The 24,011-nt window shown below is 41.0% G+C and overlaps 1 protein-coding gene and 1 long non-coding RNA gene across 2 annotated transcripts in view; one reads left to right on the plus strand and one right to left on the minus strand.

Moving 5' to 3' along the window:
* Positions 1 to 20,944, plus strand: part of vsig10 (V-set and immunoglobulin domain containing 10) — a 40,638-nt gene extending 19,694 nt beyond the window's left edge. The window contains exons 3-9 of the mRNA XM_034170872.1: positions 2,087 to 2,392; positions 5,862 to 6,143; positions 13,786 to 14,070; positions 18,971 to 19,084; positions 19,281 to 19,293; positions 20,426 to 20,568; positions 20,646 to 20,944. Of these exons, the coding sequence (XP_034026763.1) occupies positions 2,087 to 2,392; positions 5,862 to 6,143; positions 13,786 to 14,070; positions 18,971 to 19,084; positions 19,281 to 19,293; positions 20,426 to 20,568; positions 20,646 to 20,737 (1,235 nt within the window). The 3' untranslated portion in view covers positions 20,738 to 20,944. The remainder of the gene's footprint in view (positions 1 to 2,086; positions 2,393 to 5,861; positions 6,144 to 13,785; positions 14,071 to 18,970; positions 19,085 to 19,280; positions 19,294 to 20,425; positions 20,569 to 20,645) is intronic.
* Positions 18,014 to 23,886, minus strand: LOC117510946. The gene is made up of 3 exons (XR_004560850.1): positions 23,876 to 23,886; positions 23,775 to 23,784; positions 18,014 to 18,154 (listed from the first exon to the last, which is right to left on the minus strand). It is a non-coding gene; the product is annotated as an uncharacterized LOC117510946 (long non-coding RNA).
* Positions 23,887 to 24,011: the final 125 nt, after the last annotated feature.

The following is a 24,011-nucleotide window of genomic DNA, read 5'->3' on the forward strand; positions in this document are numbered from 1 at the left end:
TCCTGTGAGACTTCAACACGGAGGCGCTGTTACTGCACCATCAGCTTCGTGCCGATGAATTTCGCCACCACTCTTTTCATGGCAAAATCTTCTTTCACAGTGGAATGTGCCGAAAAAGTGCTGATGTCCACCTCTTCAGCAATTTCTCAGATAATCACACGATGGTCCCACATCACCACAGCATTCACTTTGGAAATGATCTGGTCGTTTCAGCGTGTTGATGCCGATCGGAGTGTGGTGCGCCCTCCACCGTTGTGCGGCCATCTTTAAACCGGTTGTACCGCTCCTTAATCTGTGTGATGCCCAGAGGATCGTCACCGAAAGCCGTCTGAATAATCCCAGTGGTTTCCACCTGGCTATTGCCCAGTTTGTGGCAAAATTTGATGCAGTCGTGCTGCTCCAGTCGTTCCGCCATTTTCCTTGAAATGAAAATCCGCCAAGTGCACTGCTCATGTCCTCACACAAAGGCTGCTTACAAGCAAATGACGCAACCGACAGGCATGAAAAAAATCACGCATGTGCATGAAGGTTCAAGGTTGGCTCATGCAAGCACACGTGATTCAAATCCATCAGGTTTTTGAAAAAAAATAAAAAGGTCGGATACTTTTCTAACAGACCTCGTGTGTGTGTGTATATGTGTATATATATATATATATATATATATATACACACACACAGAGTGCATCTGAAAAATATTCACAATGCTTCACTTTTTCCACATTATGTTACAGCCTTGTTCTTAAATGGATTACCAGTAAACTATTTTTTTTTCTCTCAAAATTCTGCACACAGTACCCCATAATGACAATATGAAAAGAGGTTTTATTTACCTTTTTTGGAATTGTTACAAATTCATTTAAATAAAAAACTTTAAAAATAACATGTACATACATTGAACAAAAATATAAATGTAACACTTGTTTTTGCTCCAATTTTCCATGAGCTGAGATCTAAAACATTTTCTATATACACAAAAGACATTTCTCTCAAATATTGTTCACAAATCTGTCTCGATCTGTGTTAGTGAGCACTTCTCCTTCGCTGAGATAATCCATCCCACCTAATGTGTGGCATATCAAGATGTGATTAGACACCATGATTATTGCACAGCTGTGCAATGATCTGAAAATGTCTGTGCACCGACGCTCCCCATCCAACCTGATGGAGCTTGTGTGGTGCTGCAAAGAGGAATGGGCAAAACTGCCCAAAGATAGGTGCACCAAGCTTGTGGCATCATATTTAAGAAGACTTGAAGCTGTAATTGCTGCCAAAGGTGCATCAACAAAGTATTGAGCAAAGGCTGCGAATACTTATGTACATGTGATTCCTTAGTTTTTTGTTCTTTCTTAATTTGCAAACATTTCAAAAAACCTTTTTCATGTTATCATTATGGGGAGTAGAATTTTGAGGGGAAAAAATGAATTTACTCCATTTTGGAATAAGGCTGTAACATAACAAAATGTGGAAAACGTGAAGTGCTGCAAATGCTTTCTGGATGCACTATATATGGTTCATTGTAAATGCTGAGCATGTTTAAGGAGTTAAGAGTTTATTTTGTGCTTTGTTTTTTTTCTTTAAAAATGTCTCCATGTGTAACAGGTGGATCATACAGATGCATATATTTGAATCTGTGTGGGACATGAGGGCTTAAACACGCTCATGTGTTACCTTACAACAAACAAAAAGACTAAAAAAAAGCCATTGTCCTATTTCAAATATTGTTCCATCCATGGTATTTATGCGGTGTTCCACCAGCAGAATGCATCATAATTAATCATCATTTTGCTAAAATACCATGGATGGAACAATATTGAAATGTCTGAAATGGATTTTAAATTGCTACCATGTGTACACGCTGTTATGTGACAGGGTTTGTGCGAAAGTAAGCAAGAGCACATATAGTTGATTTAATTTCATTTTTCTCTTATGACCATTAAAATCCTCATTTAGATGCTGCTGTCCATCACATTAGCACCCGCTTTCAATTCCTCATTTATTCTTAGTATATTGTTGTTGTTTTCTTTCGGCTCCCCCCGAATGGATGCTGAATAGAATAAAAATATGTTGAGGTGTTATTTTTTTTCAGGTGGTCCAGAGAGTCTCTCTACATTCATTAGTCCTGCAAAAGCCCTGCCCAACGGAACGCTGGTCACCTATCGGGGTTCGACCATCTTCTTTAACTGTTCCAGCAGCTCGAATGCTTCCCGGCAGCTGTCCTGGGCCTTCAGAGGAGCCTCCTCAGGCAACAACTCTTTGGTTTCATCCACAGGATCATGGCTGCACTTCTCCATAGAGGACATTCAGCCCAGCGCTCAGGGAAATTACAGCTGCAGGTCCCGCAACACTGTCTCTCATCAGACGACCAATATAAGCACACAGCTGCTGGTGTACCGTAAGTAACACAAGCTAAGAGTTTCACCTTTGTTACCTTCCAGTAGTAGTTTAGTGCATAATTGAGTGGATATATGTTACTGTAAACTGCAGAAGATAAACAGGTTAGAGAAAGCTTAACAGCAAAAACACGGTCATCATCCAGTTAAAACAGAGGTCAAGACGAATGCATTTTCCAACTAGAATGGCGCACAGTGCCCCTTCTTGCAATATTGAAAAATGTTTTGAATTGTTTTTCTTGTCTTTTCACAATTCATGCACGCTGTTCCAAAATCTCATGGCTTCTATTTCACGCTGCAGCCAGTAGTTTATTAAAATCAGTTTAAAGAAATATCTAATTTTGCAATGTGAAAAAACTCTACTTAAATATTATCATCCTCAACAGCAGCAGTGGTGGTGGTCAAGTGGTTAGTGCACTTGAACTCAGTGCAGAAGGTTCCTGGTTCAAACTCCATCCCTGCCATATTTCTCCATGTAATGTGGAGTTGTGTCAGGAAGGGCATCCGGCGTAAAACCCTTGCCAAATCAACATGCAGATCCATCTTGTCAATTGAAATAATCTGTCCATACAACAAGATGAATTCCCTCAGATTTAGTGTTATCTTGTTTTTAGACACAACTTTTTTGCAGTGTGAGTGTGATGCAGCTGGGATGAGGATCAGTACCTCCAAATCTGAGACCATGGTCCCCTGTTGGAAAACAGTGGATTGTTCCCTCTGGGTCAGGGGACAGTTATTATATCAGGTGGAGGAGTTGAAGTATCTTGGGCTCTTGTTCACGAGTGGGGGTAAGTTGGAGTGTGAGATCAATAGACGGCTTGGGGTGGTTTCTAATGTTTTACGGACGCTGCACTGGACCGTCTGAGCCAGAATGCAAGGCTCTCAATTTCCCAATCAATTTACACTCCTATCCTCACCTATGGTCATGAACTTTGGGTAATGTCCAAAAGAATAAGGTCGCAGATAAAAGCAGCACAAATGAGATTCCTCCCTCTGGTATGTGGGCTTGCACTCCTGGACAGGGTGAGAAGCTTCATTGTCCAGAAGGGGCCTGCAGTAGAGCCGCTGCTTCTTCGCATTGAAAGGAGCCAGTTGATGTGGTTCGGGAATCTGCTGAGGATGCACCCTAGTCATCCCCCTAGGAAGGTCTTCCAGGCACATCCAACTGAGAGGAGGCCACTGGAGAAGACCCGGACATGCTGGAGGGATTATATTTCCCAGCTGGCTTGAGAACCCTCGGATCCTCTGGGAAGAATTACAGAACTTAGCCGAGGATAGGGAAGTTTGGGTTGAGCTGCTCGGTTTACTGTCACCATGACCCAGATAAATGGCAGAAAAAGAATGAATGAATGAAAACAAATTAGAGCAGAGGTCTCAATCTCGTTCCAGAAAGTGCTGAGAGGGTGCAGGCTTTCTTTGCAACCACCCTCTACAGCAGGTGATTTCACTGATTAACTGATTCCATCTGCTCAAAGTGAAATCTGAATTAGTTTGATTATTGTTTACACTCACAGGCTGTTAGTGCTTTTGTGGTGAGTGATAATGAATTGTTTTCAGTAAATGTTAAGTCGTATATGATATTTGTTACTGTGGTCACCCTGCTGAGTTGGGTCTGCTGGAGATTGCTTTCTGTAATCAAAATAAAAAAAAAACACCAGGGGGATGTTTCCTTACCACTGCTGTTAATGTGCTTGCTCAGGGGGTGGTAAGTATAGACCTTAAGTTCTCCTGACACTTGTACGACTTTGATGCACACACTGTGTCATGCAGGAGAGTAAACTCTTCGTTAACGGGTGTAGACTGAATGTGAGAGGGGTGCCGGCGCATGCTGTTGTGCAAAGAGAATTTTGAAATGTTAATTTTTAAAGTTGCGTCAACGCACTGCATCAGAGCGCAGCTCGTCTGAATGATTATAATGAGATGTTAAATATATCATAAACATAATTTTACAGCTGCACACAAGAAGGAAATAACATGCAACTGTTTTACCAAGCCATTACAATGTAAACATGACAAATAATTACATTTTTAGACGGCTCCAAATCTGTTCTCCACCTCATTCAGCGCGCACACACGAGAAAAGCAGCAGCTGGAGCTGTCCTCTGTGATTCCTGAAACGATTTGAGGCGTTTTCAACAGCTAACTCGGACACAAAATGATTAATTCGCTACAAAATAATGATTTTATATGTGCAGTGTCCAGCGCACAATACGTGGCAGCCAGTGGAACAAAGCACGGCCTCCAGCTGGGAACACAGTGGGGGGGGGGGGGGGGCGATGTACGTGCAAGTGCGTGGATCAAAGTCAAGTGTCAGAGCACCTTAAGGATAGACCTTACGTCTGTGAAACACCTTGGGGTGACTTAGATTGTGATTTGATACTTGTACAAGTAGAACTGAATTGAATTGAGCAGTGAAGTACTTCACAGTGAAGAGACTAGTAGGAAAATGTGCTTACAAAACGAAATGGAGTAAATCGATTTTAAAAAGTTTTAGTTCTGCTGATCTTTCATTTGGCCACAAACTAATACAGTCCAACTTTTTAATTTCTATCCACATTTGTAGAAAGTATCAGTGCTTCGCATTTCTTCAGCAGAGCTTTGTGGCTGACAAGTCTGTTTGTATGAAAGAAAACAAAATCATTTTGAGACCGTGTTCTGAAAGTACAACCCCAATTCCAGTGAAGTTGGGACATTGTGTGAAATGTCAATAAAACAGAATACAATGATTTGCAAATCCTCTTCAACCTATATTAAATTGAATACACCACAAAGACAAGATATTTAATGTTCAAACTGATAAACTTTGTTTTTTGTGTAAATATTTGCTCATTTTGAAACTTCATTGGAATTGGGGTTGTAGATATTTACTTTAATACTGTAGGTTTTGTATATTTGATTTGTATATATATTCCAGTAGTTTGGACTTATCAGAACATCTGTCTGTGAGCAAACAACACACACACACACACACACACACACACACACACACACACACACACACACACACACACACACACACACACACACACACACGACAAACCCCAGCAGATCTTGATCCCTTCAGCTCGTAACTTCTCAAAATAAAATGATTAGCATGATGCATGTTGGGCCACTAACTGTGTACACAACAGTAGAATAATATGACCTTCATGAGAATATGTTTGGATGTGTATTATATTTTGTCCTGTTGACTGAATGGTGCATGCTGGGGTAATTAATACACAGTAACACTGAAATATTCAGATTGTCTGTAGAGGTTAAAGTGGTGGACTTCAGACCCGAGGATCCTCACTCCAACTTCCTGTTAGACATCAAAATTTGGAGGGGGGTGGGGGTATCATTGTAAAGCACTTTGCGTGTCTCTTTCAGGTGGAAAAGCCTTATAGAAATGACGTCCTTTCAGCCAGACGTGACTCATACTGACCTCTGCTCTCCTCTGTGACGTTCACTAATGACGTTTGTCTTGACCAGATGTTCCAGATAGGCACCCTGAGTGTCTGTGGAAGCTCGCACAAGACACCTACCACGTCCACTTCATCTGCAGCTGGGTGGATGCGTATCCCCCGGCGAACCTGAGCTGGGTTGAAAGCCACGGTGGACCCGATGAGGTGTACATTCTTTTAAGCAAAGTGAGCCCCAGCCTGTCGGTGACACTGAACCGCTCCGTGCTGTTCGACGGCCAGACTGTGGCGTGCGTGGCAAAGCACGAAGCACTGCCTCCAGGAACCAAGAAGGAGTGTTCGTTTACCATCGGTAAGCGTGTTGTGGTGAAATGACACTCTGTGTTCGAACATAAACATGTTTTTTTTTGTTTTGTTTTTTTGTCTTAGTTGCATTGTGCTAAAACGTCCACACAAACACAGTTAGTGATTTTTGTCCATGAAGACAAAGTGTTACTTGCAGGCATGTGGATCGTCTCTGAATCATTCGGGTCGTTAAGGGTTATCATACAAACAGCACAAAACAATAAGATGATGCAAAACAGGAGCTAGATTCAATTCTGTGACCTTATCAGCCTTCTGTGATGATTAGAAATCAGTCAGTCAGTGCACACAAGATGGGACATTTTGTCAGATAAGATACAAACTCTCATCATGTTGCCGAGCCTTATAATCTGGTCCATAAATATTTGGGTGGGACACTTTTTGTTTTGCTTCCATATACCTTCAGTATGTGCTTGTAGTATAGATTTTTGCCTTTTAATTCAAGGGTTTTAATAAAAAAAAAAAAAAAAAAATCACATTAACCATTTGTACAGCTGTTGCTTCCATTTTCAGAGCTCATAAGTAACTGGAAAAAAAGGAATATGATTAAGTAGAAAATACAGAAGCCTGTATCACCTTCAGAGTTGTTTGAGTGTCTTGATGGTTTCCCTCACTAGTATTCCTGTACATTCACTCAGTTTTTGAGTTCCTGGGAGACTGCATGCTATCTGTTAGCATTGATCACCAGGTGAAGAGGGCCCTGCAGAGATTTGACTTCCTTAGTAAGTTAGAGCAGTCTTTACAGAACCAAATTGAATTTCTGGATTCACTAAACATTACTCCTCTTGAAGAAAACACCCTGGTAAACCTGGACTTAGAAATTACTACTGATGAACTAGCAGCGGCTGCCAGCAGTATGAAGGGCTCAAAAGCTCCAGGGCTCGACTGTATTCCAATTGAAATATATAAAACCTCTTCGGCCTTACTGATGCGGCCGTTGCTTGATATGTTTATGGAGTCTTTCCATGATGGATCCCTGCCGCCCTCACTGAACATGGCTGTAATCATATTACTATTAAAGCAAGGCAAAACTCCCACTTTGTGTGGATCATATCGACCAGTATCCTTACTTAATAACGATCTTAAAATTCTTTGTAAGGCTTTGGCAAGACGCTTAGAGAAATTGCTACCACAACTAGTGCACTTGGACCAGAACGGTTTTGTTCGGGGACGGCAGGGTTTCCATAACATAAGGCAGGTGCTTAACATTGTGTTTGAGAGTTCTGACCGCACAGATAATGCCATTCTTTCCTTGGACGCCGAGAAAGCCTTCGATAAGGTGGAATGGCATTTCCTGTTTGAAGTTCTTGAGAGATTTGGGATAAAAAAAAAAAGTCTTTTCTTTCCTGGATCAAATTACTTTATTCTGATCCCCAAGCAATGGTACTTACAAATGCACACTTATCCACCCCTTTTAACCTACACAGAGGAATGAGACAGGGTTGCCCCCTGTCTCCATTATTATTTACTCTAGCAATCGAACCGCTTGCGGTAGCAATTCGCAATCACCCTGTGCTGAAAGGTATTACAATAGGTGATAGAGAACATCGCATTGCTCTGTATGCAGATGACGTAATTTTGTTCTGCTCCAATTTGACACAGACAATACCTGCATTATTGGATTTAATAAATCTTTATGGTAGCTTTTCAGGGTATAAAGTTAATAGTTCGAAATCAACAATATTATTTATGAATCAGCTAGAACGCATTAACCCCCCAATTTTTACACCCTTTGAAATATGTGTACACAGGTTTACGTACCTTGGTGTCAAGATTACCCCCACAATTGATGAAGTTATCCACCAAAATTATAATGATCTTACTGTAAGAGTTATAAATTTAATAAATAGATGGGATAAGTTACCCATCTCAATGATTGGCTGAATTAGTATACTAAAAATGTCAATTCTGCCTAAATATTTATATTTATTTCAATCCATCCCTCTTGCACCCCTGCATCACTTTTTAAGGTTCTGAAGAATCTTTTTTTCAAATTTTATTTGGAACAACAAACGCCCCAGGACCAGACTCTCTCTCTTGTATTTTGCCTTATGAACGGGGTGGCTTGAAATTGCCAAATCTTGAGTGGTATTATTGGGCTGCTCAGATAAGAGCAGGGATGTTCTATTTTGAGCAAAGGTCCCCACCTGCTAGGGTTTCAATTGAGAAACATCTGATCAATGTGCCTCCAAATTTATATTTATACTCAGCTAGCAAAGCAAAATTACTTAAAAACACAAAAAAACCATTTCTTCGTAATACATTATCAGTTTGGCACACCTCTCAGTTGCATCTGGAGGAAAATGCGGAACTTTCTCAATTCTCACCCATCTTTGGTAATGAAGAGTTTGTTCCAGGTAGGGCAGACTCTGGATTCAAAAGTTGGTCAGTTCAAGGGGTCAGCAAAATTGCAGACTTATATGAGTGTTTCTTTCTCTTTTTGCTCTGTATGCACCACTCTGCATTTAATCATTAGTGATTGATCTCTGCTCCCCTCCACAGCATGTCTTTTTCCTGGTTCTCTCCCTCAGCCCCAGCCAGTCCCAGCAGAAGACTGCCCCTCCCTGAGCCTGGTTCTGCTGGAGGTTTCTTCCTGTTAAAAAGGGAGTTTTTCCTTCCCACTGTCGCCAAGTGCTTGCTCACAGGGGGTCGTTTTGACCGTTGGGGTTTTTACGTAATTATTGTATGGCCTTGCCTTACAATATAAAGCGCCTTGGGGCAACTGTTTGTTGTGATTTGGTGCTATATAAATAAAATTGATTGATTGATTGATAAGATGCCATTGGGACATTTATGTCATTTACGGAGCTCACATCTAAATACAACATTCCAAAAAAAAAACACTTTTTTAAGTACTTGCAGCTCAGAGATTTATTCTTTCTAAACAAAAAAATAGTTTGTCATTACCCTCTTTGTCCACACTGGAAGAATGTACCTTAAAGTTTTTAGATTCCAAGGGTCAGTTCTCTTTATTGTACACTTTTTTTGTGAACAAATCCAAAGAAACATCTGTTCACATTCGTAGAGCATGGACAGCAGATTTACAGCAGGAGATTACGGATGCGGAATGGACAAAAGCTTGTCGGCTCACTCAGACCCAGTCTGTCAATGCAAATTCTAAGCTATTACAGTACAAATGGATATGTAGATGGTACATAACACCCGTAAAGCTGAACCGGAGTAATGTTTTAAACATAGTAACATTGTATGTAAAAATGTTCCTTGTAACCCTAAAATGTGTCTATTGAGTATTTATCCCGCTGATTTTGGGCTGTCTAAAGAAACCGTGTCTTTCCTAAATATTTGCTTTTTGGAGGCCAAGCGTTGTATTGCCACAATATGGAAATCAGATACGCCCTGTACAGCTTCACAATGGTTGAAGGGGATGACTTTTTATTTAACTTTAGAAAAGATAAGCTATTTTTCCAAAAATAAGCTTGACAAGTTTTGGAAAATATTCTACAACTTCCTTTTGAATAACAGCACACCTATTGATGGATGGATCTGCGATACAGAATTAATTTTTGCTTGAAAATTTTTTTCTCCATTATGTGTTTATTAATTGCATTACTGAACCACCGCAGTATTTGTTTTCAACTTTTTTTATTGTGTTTACACAGTGCCTTTGTTTGTTCCTTATTGTTGTTCATTTTAAAATGAAAAACTTAATACAAAAATATGTTTAAAAAAAAGTTAGAGCAGTCACACCAACCTCAACAACTATTGGTAAACTTGTATCACGCCAGAGCCTGCTGACTTGTTGCTGTAGACTAATGTGATATGGCACCTGCACAAAACAGAACAGGAAGGATCCATGGCAGGTGGTGAGGGCAGCTCATCATGTGATTAGGACCACACGACAGTCTTTAGAGTTTACAGGTTGTTTATGTTGGTCGAATGGAAAAACCTCCATTATAAAGGCCATGTCCTACCCTTGACACTGCCTGTGTTGTATTTTTGTTAAAGCTGAAAGTCAGGCACATCTTGATTATTTTAGTTAATTTCCATTGTGGTTGTGTACAAAGGTAAACTTACACACTAAACACTTATGACCCTAACTGTACCTTTTTAAATATATTTTTAATATGTAATGTCTCCATTTTTGGGTGTCAGAGTGCTTTGTGAGGAGTTAGCATGTTCTGTCCAGGTGCTGTGGCTTCCACAAACAGTACAAAAGCATGCAGATGACTACATTAACCACAGATGTGTGAGTAGATCTTTCAGTCCTTTGATGGCAGATGATTTGTGCACAAGCTTTCGGTCAGTGCATCCTGGGAGCCAACAAACAGTGTATTGCAGCAGCTGTACAACCCCAGATCAGAAAAAGTTTGTGGACTGTATAAAAAAAATTCCACTGTGATTACTTTGCCTTCTGTTTCATAGCAGAAAGTATGAATCCAAGATATTTCATGTTTTGTGTGGTTACCTTCATTTAATATACACCCATTCCTGCATTTCAGGCCTGCAACAGATTAAAAAAAAACCCTCCCCAAAAAAACAACAAAACTAAGTTGGGATGTGAGCAAGTGATGAGGTTAAAAAAGGAATTATTTTGAACAGGTGATTGTAATCATGCTTTGGTACAACAGCAAAATCTATGAAAGTTTGAGAGTTTGAGGAGCATCGATGGGCTGAGGATCTCCAGTTTGTCAACAGATGTTTGAGAAAAGAAATATTGGAAGGCATTTGCATATTTGTCCCTCTGCACTACATAATCTCATTCAAAGAAGATTCAAGGAATCTGGAGGAATTGCAGTGTGTAAAGGACAAAGGGTCAAGCCTCAGCTGAATACCCGTGATCTTCCATCCCTCAGATGGCATGAAGAACAGTCTTTCATCAATAGCTGATAGAATCACATGGGCAAGGGATTACTGTGGGAAACCTTTGTCGAGTACTATAATACAGTTACATTCACAAATGTCACTTAAAAAATTATGCAACAAAGAAGCCTTATGTTGACCTTGTCTCTGGGCTTGGAGGCATCTGCTTTGGCCCATCACAAAGTGTAAACATGTATTGTGGTTAGACAAATCATTTTTTTGTTTTGTTTTTTTGGAAGAAATGACACCTGTGTGCTCTGGATCAAGCACATAAAGGATCATCCAGACTGTTGTCAGCAGCAAGTCCAAAAGCCAGGGTTCATAGTTGTATAGAGTTGTGTTAGTGCCCTTGGCAAAGGTTGTTTACACTTTGGTGATGCAGCATTAATGCTGAGAGCTTAATTCAAGATTTTAGAGCAACATATGCTCCCCTCAAGACACCATCTTGTCCAGTGTCATCCATTTGTTTATTTTTAACAAGACAGTACAAAACTCCATTCTGCACACATTACAATGGCATGTCTGTGGTAGAACTTTACCACTGAGCTACCATCGCTGTCCTGTAAAAGGTGCGGGAAAATGCCTGATATCAAGAAGGATATGGACATGTTTAAGAAAAAATAAAATCAAACACCATTATAAAAACACTGCATTTTATTGAATCCCTCTTATCAAGCGGACAATACAAGTATGATCCGTCTCTTCCTCTGTAGATGACCCATGGTCACAGACATACAGTCATGAAATGACATGAATGAGAAGCAGGGCACTTTTATCATGTCCACATCTGCTCCCCAGCTGTGATGTCCAGAACCACAGATCTCCACACACCAACATATCACTGTGTCTGTTTGCAAAGCCATACTCGTGGGGGCACTTAGACAAATGTCACATCAAGCTTGAAAGTGATTGTCTGCTGACTGTTTTCGTGCTAATAGCACAAATGGCCACACATTTTCTAAGTGCCAAGCGGTGTTAGATGTTCGTGTGTGTCAGCTAGAATTTGGCCGACACCTGCAGCGAGAGGGTTCGATAGGCTCTCAGAGCGCACACTCTCTTTCAGCCGCTGGTGTGCACAAATAGTTGTAGCAACAGGTGTACGAGGCGTTGGAGGCAGCTACGATTTTACACGTATTGCATACGATTCCTGCTTCATGCGCAATTCAACCACATTCGAACTATGTGTGAAGGGGCCCTTGTCGTCATCTTCTCTTGCTGGCAGAGCGATCTTGTCGACTCTCTGCCAAATCTAGCAGCTCCCGCTTCTGTAACCCATTTTCGAAACTCTTTTAATCATCTCGTTATCGGCCATGGCATTACTTGGACTACCTAAACATAGATTCAAAATGCCGTCACAGCTTGTTGTGCTTGGCCAGGCGCATCGCTATGTTGGTGGTGCATTCGCATAAGCAACCTACCACAGCGCCCCCAGTGTCTTCGAATGTGGGTATTGCAGTGCACCTCTTAGCTTGACTCTGTGGGGGGAGGGGGGGGGCGGGATCAGATGTCAGCCAGGTGTTTAGCAGCAGTAATTCTGTCCCATCTTATTTATAGCATACACTCTGCTGGGACTGTAGGACCAGGGACATGTGGTACTGCTTGATGCTGTTAACAGCAGGCTGTAATAGAGGTCAGGGGTCATGGGTAAGGGGGGTTGCAAACACACACACACACCACATAGCCCTGCATTAATTTGCATTCTCCATGCCATCCCTAATTCCTGATTTGAGGTTGCAGATGATGGATGCAGAGTCCCAATTTGCTTCATGTGAAATAATGTAATGCAGTAGTTATTCAGCCACTTCAGCCTGCAGGAAGTCTTTTAAGATGTATCACAACCTCAAATGGAGAAATAGAAGACCAAATGTCAGCAGTGCTGCTGCTGAATATTTAATATTTTTAAATAAGTAAAAGGTGTGAACAGTGTTAGCCTATATACTTTTTAGTATGACAAAACTGTCTGCTGCAGTTCATGAGATAATTGGTTATGTTGGTGTCCCACCTGGTGCACGACACCAGATTGTGATATTCACTTAATCTTAATTTATTGTTAAAAACTGGATTGAATCCAGCATGAGGTAACACATTTTACTCATGTGAAATGTTTAATGGTTGTTAAATGGGCTTAAAACATTTTTCAGCCCTTTGATGGAGATATTTTACCACACATACAGCAGCCAACAAGTTTTTTCTTTTCTTGTTTTAAGGGTTATTGTGTGTGAGATCACATTGCATTTTCATTCAGATGTTTGGAAACAACCAAGTGGTTTCTTCCCAAGAGCGCTGTGCGTGCGTGTGTTCATTCAGATACCATATCAAAGTGACACATTTTACTTGTGAAAGGTTTTCAGCACATTACATTGGCCTAAAACATTTGCACTTTGCTGTTCTATGTGTAAAATGTTGAAGTCTGTTCACCAGAGAAGACCTTGAAGACTCAACAAAAGTAACAAAATGAGATAATCCACATCCAGCTCTGGATGGTCCTGAAAAGCTCATCATATTGTCAGTGACAGAAGCTGCATTTCAGAGGACAAAAAACTTAATAGACACTTACTGCTTTTTCTAGTTTGTGGAAAAAATGAAAATAGTGGAAAATTAAAACCACCTGATTAGTTGCTCAGTGTCATCATAGTTAACACAAACTACTCGTCAAAATGATCAACTGATGTTAATGATAACACCAAAGATGTCACATAAAAAAAAAGTATTTTATCCACTGCATGAGCATTTCTGTGATTTGATTAACACTGTTATTGATAGAAGTAAAGACTGTTGAGTACTTAGAGTTCTTTATTCCTTTCTCTCAGTGCCTCCGTTTCCTGAAGGTGAGCCTCTGGTTACCACTCTGGAGGAGACCAATGTCACTTTAACCTGCACAGAGAAGCAGTCCACACCTCCTGCACACACCGCATGGAAGAGAGGGCTCAAGCAGGAGGACATCATTCCTGGATCAAAGTACATCCTGTCTGTGGACGGCCCCGTCTTCAAACTGACAATCATCAACGTCGGCAAAGACGATGAAGGCATCTACTTCTGTCGCAGTGAGAACCCCCTCACTGTCCGCGAGCTAGAAGTCTACCTCACTGTGAAGAGTGAGTCTGGAAAAGGAAAACAATCACAAATATTACAGCTTCTCATTCTGACATCCACACAGCGGTAGTGCAGGTGGGGCAGGAGTGGGGGGAGGGTTTTCCCTCAGACATTTGATGGAATTTGGACCAAACTTGGTTTAAGGGTTAAGGGTCTGCCAAGGATGAAGTGGTTAGATTTTCAGAGGAATTAGTCCAAAATTGAGGTCTGATGCCAACATCAAAATTGTGGCACAATGCTTAAATATCAGAATGACGACAGTAAGGAATTGCTTAAAAATGCAGCGATGCTTACTGTTAAACACAATTCGGTATGAAGTCATACGGTGCATCTAGAAAGTATTCACAGCACTTAAGATGTTTCTACAGCTTAATTGGAGTCCATCTGGACTAAAATCATTTGATTGGACATGATTTTTAAAGGCACACTCCTGTCTACATATAAGGTCCCACAGTTGACAGTGCATGTCAGAGCACAAACCAAGCATGAAGTCAAAGGAATTGTCTGTAGACCTCCGAGAAAGGATTGCCTTGAGGCACAAATATGAGGAAGGGTACAGAGACATTTCTGCTGCTTTGAAGGTCCAAATGAGCACAGTGGCCTTCATCATCTGTAACTGGAAGAAGTTCCAATCGACCAGGACTCTTCCTAGAGCTGGCCACCCGTCTAAACTGAGTGATCGGGGGAGAAGGGCCTTAGTCAGGGAGGTGACCAAGAAGCCAATGGTCACTCTGTCAGAGCTCCAGCATTCCTCTGTGGAGAGATGAGAACCTTCCAAAAGGACGACCATCTCTGGAGCAATCCACCAATCAGGCCTGTATGGTAGAGTGGACAGATGGAAGCTACTCCTTAGTAAAAGACACATGGAAGCCCACCTGGAGTTTGGCAAAAGGCACCTGAAGGACTCTGAGACCATGAGAAACAAAATCCTCTGGTCTGATGAGACAAAGATTGAACTCTTTGGCGTGAATGCCAGGTCTCATGTTTGGAGGAAACCAGGCACCATTCCTACAGTGAGGCATGGTGGTGGCAGTATCAAGCTGTGGGGATGTTTTTCAGCAGCAGGAACTGGGAGACTTGTCAGGATTGAGGGAAAGACAAATGCAGCAATGTACAGACACATCCTGGATGAAAACCTGCTCCAGAGCGCTCTTGACCTCAGAGTGGGGCAACTGTTCATCTTTCAGCAGGACAATGACCCAAAACACACAGCCAAGATATCAAAGGAGTGGCTTCAGGACAACTCTGTGAATGTCCTTGAGTGGCCCACCCAGAGCCCAGACCTGAATCCAAATGAACATCTCTGGAGAGATGGAGAAATGTCTGTGCACCGACGCTCCCCATCCAACCTGATGGAGCTCAAGAGGTGCTGGAAAGAGGAATGGACAAAACTGCCCAAACACAGATGTGCCAAGCTTGTGGCATCATATTCAAGAAAATTTGAGACTTTAATGGGGGATTTTCAAGTTGCCACTAGCACAGCACCTATGCGCATGTGTGATGACATCACAGCTCTTTCCGGTTAGCACTAGAACGCCTGGAACTTTCTGCCGCTGCTGCAAGGCCCTCCTCCCCCTCTCAAATTAGTGTTGTGGTGATCACCCTATTGACTGGTTCCTTTGAGTTGCAAATTAGATCAGTACCTGCTCCCTTGCCCCACTCAGACTGTGTTGAAAGAGGGAGAAATGTCGGAAAACAAGTCTTGAGGACCAGGGTTGGGCATCCCTGGCCTAAATTGAAGGATAGACCAAACAAAGGACTTCAGTGAAAAAACATTTTTTTCACACATAAAAGTATTCAAGAGAAATCGCATTGATACACAATTTGTGAGCACAGTCAACAAACTGTGAGTTCCTATGTACAGTGTTCTTTTTTGTTTGTTTTAGTTTTTTAGCAATTTTTACCACAATTGGAGATCCTTTCCTACATTTCTGACAGGTGTACTTGTGGGAAATGGCACATTTGTCTGTACTGCGATTTCTGTTGCAACTCTGACGCACTTGGCATGTTGTTGTTTTCCCTTCAGAAACTCTTCTCATTTCACGTAGTGCCTCCTCTCTCTCTCTTTCCAGTGCGTGTTCCTGCATGTGTCTATTTCTCAGTTCAATTGCAAGCTTATGCTGGAACTTTCGCCTCAACTCCTTTGATCCTGTACATGCCTTGTACAGTACATGTGCATTAGCAGCAGAAATGTCCAGGATGTTGTAGAAGACAGCTATAGGCCATCTCCGTGTTCCTGTGCGCACTGTGTAAGCACGCAGATTTTGATCCAGCACATCAACACCACATTTCAAATGGTTGTAGTCTATGATTACATTTGGTTTTCGCCGCAAATCTTCTTCAAGCTCCACTTTCTTATGCTGAGAAGACACACATTTCTCTTCTTTTTAGCTGCATAAACTGTTAGCAGGGCACTGCCAGAGGTGAACGCCTGTGTTGAAAACTCCTCACGTTCTCTGGTGTTTTTACCTGCTCTGGAACTTCCCGTCAAATTTTGTTTATTGTGCCAAGCAGTGTTGTGTTGTGTTGTAGAAGCCTGTTTGCCAGAGACAGTGATGTGAAAAAAATTGTCCATAGTGACAGTTCTGCCTCTGTCCAAAAAGGGTTCCATAAGCCTTGTCACAGCATTGTCTGCAAGTCGCTCTCCTATGGCACGGCTGGGGTCTTTTCCTAAGTAAGGAATGGCATTGCACATGTACTTAGTGTCCAAGTCTGCTGCAATCCAAAACTTTATTCCAGACTTGTCGGATTTAGATGCAGTGTATTGCAGAAAAGGACATCGGACCTTTGTTGGAAATAACTGTTCATCAACTGTTATGTGTTGCCCTGGGTTGTACGACAGCACACAGTTCTGAACAAAGTGCCCCCAAATGTCTGAAATGGCAGCAAATTTGTCCGTCTGCATGCGTTCCAAACGGGTGTCCTTGATATCGAAGCGTAAATAGCGCATCAACTCTTCATATCAGTCTCAGGACATTGTGGACATGATTTCCGAAATGCCTAAGCATTTTGACCAGCAGTCACACATGGCACCGGTTCTGACAATCGCTCCTCTGAAGAATAAAACAGCGATGAATGCCATCAGCTCATAGACACTTGTGCTCCGGTCAGGGTTTGTTTTGCAGGTTTTGTGTATTGTGCAGTCTATGATGGTCCTCAGCATGCTGATGTCAAATAGACAAAGGAAGCTTTGCAAGCGACTAGTCACTTTGCGTCTTGCAATCTCCGTCGGTCCTGCATTGCTGACTAATGTCTGGGTTGTCTGCGTTGGCTGAACGGTGCTGAAGTCCTCAATTTGTCGCTGAACCCAAACAGTTCCATCTCTCGCTGTCTCACAAGGTCCTGCCTAAAGATAACATGAGATAAGATGAAACCTCTATTGCCCAAAAGGGAAGAATTGTTGTGAATTTAGGAGCATATAAATAAAACCATAAACAGAAAGACGTGAACACAGACAATGCTACAATATAAAAGAAAAATGTAAATACCTTGGAGTTTTCACTTGCGTCCTTGCTTTTCTAGGCCTTCTCTTTTCTGGGACTTCTGTTCTGTGCGCTTGCGCTTCTGGGATGAAGGAATCTTTTCTTCAGTGCGCCTGCGTTTTTGGCACCGTGGTTTGTCTTCATCATGCTTTTTGCCTTTTCTGAATTGGGAAGACTTTCCTTTCACAGGTGAAGGCTTCTCTTCATCGTCCTCCTCTGTAACAATTATTAGTCTTTTAGTCCGCTTAAGTGCAAGTCTCGTGAAGACGCTGTTTCGGCTGTGAATCCTTTGGTGCTGGCATGTCCTCATCAGAGGAGGAATCAGAGGGGATGAACTCTGATTCACCATTGAAGGAATCTTCATCACTACTCCCTGAGTCCACATCTGGGAGTGCTTGCAAAAGAGCTAAGGCTTCCAGAGGAGTGTATTTCTTGCTTGACCGTCTTGCTGCCATTGTGATGTTTGTCTTCTTGACTTGAAGATGTCTGTTTTTATAGTCATTACTGTTTGGAGTTGAGTGGAGGTAGGAATAGCCTTCTGAATGCTTGAATAATGATGTCAGTTGCACAAAGAAATCAAATAATAGTGAAAACATGTTCATTGCTCCCAGAATGTTGATATTTTGGTCAATGAACTTTTCTAGCAACGGATGTAAAGCCCCAGTCAGACAGCACTAATGAAGGACACCGAAGCGAAAACGAACAAGAACTGGACTTACGTTGACTTGTGGAGACAGCGTTTAACCAGCATCCAGCTTTGTGAAGATCATAACATCCGATCGGTCAGCCACTCCGTGAGGCATCATAACAAGCTGTGTCTAATGATGCAAAACACACAAGAGAGAGGCTCCCTAACCGGAGGTCTCAGTTTCAAGATGGCAGCGCAACTTGAAAAATGTCTATTGCTGCCAAAGGTGCAGCAACAGAGTATTGAGAAAAGGGTGTGAATACTTATTATTTTTATAAATTTGCAACAAAAAACATTCATTCATTCATTCATTACAGGGTGTTGTGAGTAGGATTTTGAGGGCAAAAAAATGAATTTGCTCAGTTTTGGAATAAGGCTGCACTTCACTTTTTCCACAATGTGGAAAAAGTGAATACTTTCCCGATGCACTGTATTCCACCTTTCTAGGTATATCACCTTTCTGTTTTTTTTTTTTTTGTTTGTTTGTTTGTTTTGTTTTTTTGTAGATCATGTAAAAAAAAAAAAAATCTGTCATTTATGATCATAATAGCTAAAGTAGATCTGTATGCTGCCGGAAGGTCAGATGTTAACTGATAACTGCTGCACATGAGTCAGGATCAAGATTAGAACAAAAACAGGTGTTGGCTCCGCCTCTGGAATGCTGGTAAACCTGTTGCTCCTCCCTTTGTGAACCTTATTACCCTATCGTTTGTTCTTGTGTTGTTTCCACAGCGTCCTCTGTGTACACAGGAGCGATCATCGGTGTGTTTCTGGCCGTGCTGATAGTTGGCTCAGCCATCATCATCGCTAAAATGTTGTACTCCAGCCGTCACCGAGTCTGCCTCGGTAATCGCCTCCTTATTTGATTAGCTTTAATCTCTGTTTGGAAGTCACAAATATATGCAGCTCTGCTCATGTCACAGAGTAACGTACAACACAGTAAGCTTCATTTGTAATGCAGTGTGCATGGGCACTCTGTGTTAGTCATAATAAATATTCACCAATGCTGATCTCACATCTTGATATTTTTGTCCTGTTGCAGGAGGTGGACTGGGGTGAGTATGCCACATTTACTAACCCACTTCACATTTTGCATGCATGCTCATTTTTCACTCACCCAAATTAACTTACAGGGATTTTTTTTAAGTTGTGTCAAGTGTACCCTGCAATTTAAAATTTTTATTTTATTTATTTGCTAAACACAGTGCCATATAGGTTGATCAAATTGCTGCCTGTGCAGCTAAAAGTGGTTCTGGAAGGGCTTTTATTCACCATGAAGTCCTATTTGTGTGTTTTCTTAAATGAAACCTGCTCCAAACTTGAATCTGCTGGAAATTAAATGTTTATTATTAACAGTATTATGATACAGCCACCAGTTTTGTTTCCACTTTCCTGTTAGCATGATGTCTCTCAGTACAACTCTATAGCTTTCAGCTGGCAGTGGGCTGAGTGGGTTATTGTAAAATTTTATTCCAGTATATTCCTGATATTGGCAAAAATGTACTTTGCCTAAAATGGAAGAACCTTGATTTAACAACTGCCCTGATATTATTGTCAAATTTTAAATATGTGTTTAACCTCTAGATTTGTGATGGTTGACTTCATATACTGGGCTAAGGAACCCAGATCTAGCAGGGGGTTCCAGTGGTGCCACCAGAAACTATCACTTGAGGTTTCATATCATTCAAATTTAAAAAAGTTCAGAGCCATCCAGGCTTTTATGTCATCAAGACAGTTGACTAATGAAGTGACAGTTTTTTGCTCTTATGATGAGCAGTGAACTAATAATGGTTTTATGCTCTTTTTTTCCCTTTATCTTGCAAAAGAGATATTTTGCTGTTTAGTGTCAAAAGCTGCATGTCCTTAATTTAAACATTTGAACCACAGCTGGTTTGCACGTGTTCAACAGAAAATCATTAATTTAAATTTTGTTTCACATACACACAACAAACTCAGATTTACAAGGCAAGACTTTTTTTTTTCTTTGCTTCATTGTTACTTCATGGTGATGGTGCTCACAGCTATGCTTGCTGATTGACAACTTGTAAAACAAAAGCAGGTTTAACATCTTTTTGTTATTACTGTCTTGTATTTGAAATGTAGGAAGAAAATAAATCAAGACCACCTGCCCCCCTCCAAAAAAACCCCTTAAATGTATTGATCAACAGACATCTTTTTCTCTTTCAGGCAAGCGGATCAGGACAGAGAAGACGTGGTGAGTCTGGTGGAGTCAGATGATGAGCAGATATTCCAAGACACTGTTCCCCGCCTGCCTCCATTAACCAACGGATGTAACACAACGCTCGTTCAGATCCACGGGATCCCATCGAGTACGACCTCACGATGAGTTGTTTCATTGTTTGCAGATGAAATTTTAAATGTATGATGTTGAACTTTGTCTTTTTAGGTGATCAGGAAGATACCGAACCCCCTGACACAAGTTCACAGCAGCAAGATGATGTAGAAAAAGAGGAGCCAGTCACGCTTGTGACATATTAAGGTGTTGGGATAGTTTTATTTTAGGAAAATAACATTTACTTCTGAAGAGACTGTGAACAGAATTGGTGGAAGATGCATGTTTATAACATTTGATTGAACTTTTTTAAAGGGTTGTAAACTTTTTAAAGCTTATTTATGTGTTTCTTTGTACAGTTTGTTAAATATTTCTTTAATTTTGAGATACATAAATGGAGCTGCTGAAACAAATTGTGATTTTGTCTTTTGGTTGGTGATTGGCCTATTGTTTGAATTATAGCTCCACCGTGTGTGTGTGTATATATATATATATATATATATATATATATATATATATATATATATATATATACACACACACACAGTAGCTTTCATGAGTCCCATCAGTAGCAAATGAAAATCCAGATTGGAACTTTTTTAACAGAATCAGATTGTCAGTTGTATTTATCATGATGCAGTGGTGGGTAACATCTACAGATCAAGTTTTATCACCAACTTGAAAATGGAAAATATTGTCAACACATTTTATCTCTCAAGCCGTAACAATCTATTAAACTGATGAGGTGATGCAATCACAGACAAAAAGCTTTTTTCATGCAATGTGTAAAAGTGGAAGCATAAATCAATTAATTTAGGGGAGGTGATGGTCTAGTGGTTAAGTGTTCCTTGGTTGAAATCCCAGCCTGACCGGAAAATCACTAAGGGCCCTTGGGCAAGGTCCTTAATCCCCTAGTTGCTCCTGGTGTGTAGTGAGTACCTTGTATGGCAGCACCCTGATGTCAGGATGAATGTGAGGCATTATTGTAAAGCATTTTGAGCATCTGATGCAGATGGAAAAGCGCTATATAAATGCAGTCCATTTACCATTTAATTGTGCATTGTCACAGCATTTGCATCCATGTGCTGGGTTTTTACCCAAGGTCAAAATGTGGCCATCCGGTATCGCAAAGACTTTGCGTCCATCTGTCTTTGCTCAGCATAAGTCCAGTCATATTACTGCCAGGGTAATGGAAGTAGAACTGTGAAGTACACCATAAGAGAAACTACTATTAATTCTACACATTCACAGTAATTGTGTTCATTCAGAACACATTTAAAATATGATGAAAAGGATTCTACTCAAAGTTTGCAATGAAAATAATATTAGGACTCATACTAAACCTTGAAGCACAACACAAAAGAAAATAAATGATGCTTGGAGTGACTGTATACGTATAGTGCATCCAGAAAGTATTCACTGCGCTGCTCTTTTCCACATTTTATGTTAGTCTTATTCCAAAATGGAGTAAATTCTTTTTTCCCCCTCAAAATTCTACACACAACACCCCATCATGACTTTTTTTTTTTATTACAAATTTAATAAAATTAAAAACTGAAGAAATCACATGTACATACATATTCACACCCTTTGCTCAGTACTTTGTTGATGCACCTTTGGCAGCATTTACAGCCTCGCCTTTTTTTGAATATGATACCACAACCTTGGTGCACCTATCTTTGGGCAGTTTTGCCCATTTCTCTTTGCAGCACCTCTCAAGCTCCATCAGGTTGGATGGGTAGTGTTGGTACACAGTCATTTTCAGATCTTTTAGAGATGTTCAATAGGCTTCAGGTCTGGGCTACTCAAGGACATTCACAGAGTTGTTTTGAAGCCACTCCTTTGATATTTTGTCTTAGAAGATGAACCATCGCCCCAGTCTGTGGTCAAGAGCACTCTGGAGCAGGTTTTCATCCGGATGTCTCTGTACATTGCTGCTTTTGTCTTTCCCTCAATCCTGACTAGTCTCCCAGTTCCTGCTGCTGGAAAAACATCCCCACAGCACGATGCTGCCACCACCATGCTTCACTGTAGGGATGGTGCCTGGTTTCCTACAAACATGACGCCGGGCATTCACACCAAAAAGCTCAATCATTGTCTCATCAGACCAGAGAATTTTGTTTCTCATGGTCTTCAGATGCCTTTTGTCAAACTCCAGGTGGGCTGCCATGTGCCTTTTTATTAAGGAGTGGCTAACCCCCGGAACACTCTACCATACAGGCCTGACTGGTGGATTGCTACAGAGATGGTTGTCCTTCTGGAAGGTTTGCCTCGCCACACAGGAATGCTGGAGCTCTGACAGAATGACCATCAGGTTCTTGGTCTCCTCCCTGACTAAGACCCTTCTCCCCCAATCGATCAGTTTAGACAGGTGGCCAGCTCTAAGAAGAGTCCTGGTGAATCTGAACTTCTTCCATTTAAGGATGATAGAGGCCACTGTGCCCTTTGGGACCTTGAAAGCAGCAGAAATGTTTCTGTACCCTTCCCCACATTTGTGCTTCGAGACAATTCCTTTGACTTCATGCTTGGTTTGTGCTCTGACATGCACCGTCAACTGTAGGAACATATATGTAGACAGGTGTGTGCCTTTCCAAATCATGTCTAATCAACTGAATTTATCCCAGGTGAACTCCAGTTAAGCTGTAGAAACATCTCAAGGCTGATCAGTGGAAACAGGTTGCATCTGAGCTTCATGGTAAAGGCTGTGAATACTTATGTACATGTGATTTCTTAGGGTTCTTTTTTTTTTTTAACAAATTAGCCAAAATCTCAATTTTTCACATTGTCATGTATGTGTAGACATTTGGGGGGAGTGGGGAGTAAATTTAATTCATTTTGGAGTAAGGCTGTGCCATAAGAAAATGTGGAAAAAGTGAAACGCTTTGAATACTTTCTGGATGCACGGTGGAACACATGGCTTGATCTGCAAGTATTTGTTCCTTCTACTCACTGATGAGCAATATTTTGACTTTAAAGAATTCCAGGTTTTCCAAAAGCATCAAGCTCAGCATGAAATTTGTTCTACTGGACAATCTCTTTTGGCTAAAGATGTTTTTCAGAAACCTGGCCTTGGTCTGTAGGCAAATAAGCCAAAATGCCTTTTGTCATTTCAACATGATTTCTTTGTCACTTGTTCAAATAATGGTTTAATCTCATTTAATAAGAATTACAATTTTTTTTTTATCCTTAGTATCAGTCTAAAAGACAAGTTTTCTTCTTAAAAGTTTAGTCATATTAGAACACTATTAGTATGCTTGATTCCAAACCAGAAGGTTCCTGGTTCAAGGCCACCTGCGTCCATTCTCCATGTAGAGTTGTGCCAGGAAGGACCTCCAGTGTAAAACGGGCCAAATCAACATGCAGATCCATGTCAGATCTGAGTGAAAAAGGGAGAAGCTAAAAGAATCAAGCTTCTGAATGTTCTCACGTTTGATACTTGAACTGTATGAGGGAAAGCTCCTTTTCCACAAACTGTTTAAA

Source organism: Thalassophryne amazonica, chromosome 5, assembly GCF_902500255.1.
Source record: "Thalassophryne amazonica chromosome 5, fThaAma1.1, whole genome shotgun sequence".
Classification (NCBI taxonomy): Eukaryota; Metazoa; Chordata; class Actinopteri; order Batrachoidiformes; family Batrachoididae; genus Thalassophryne; species Thalassophryne amazonica.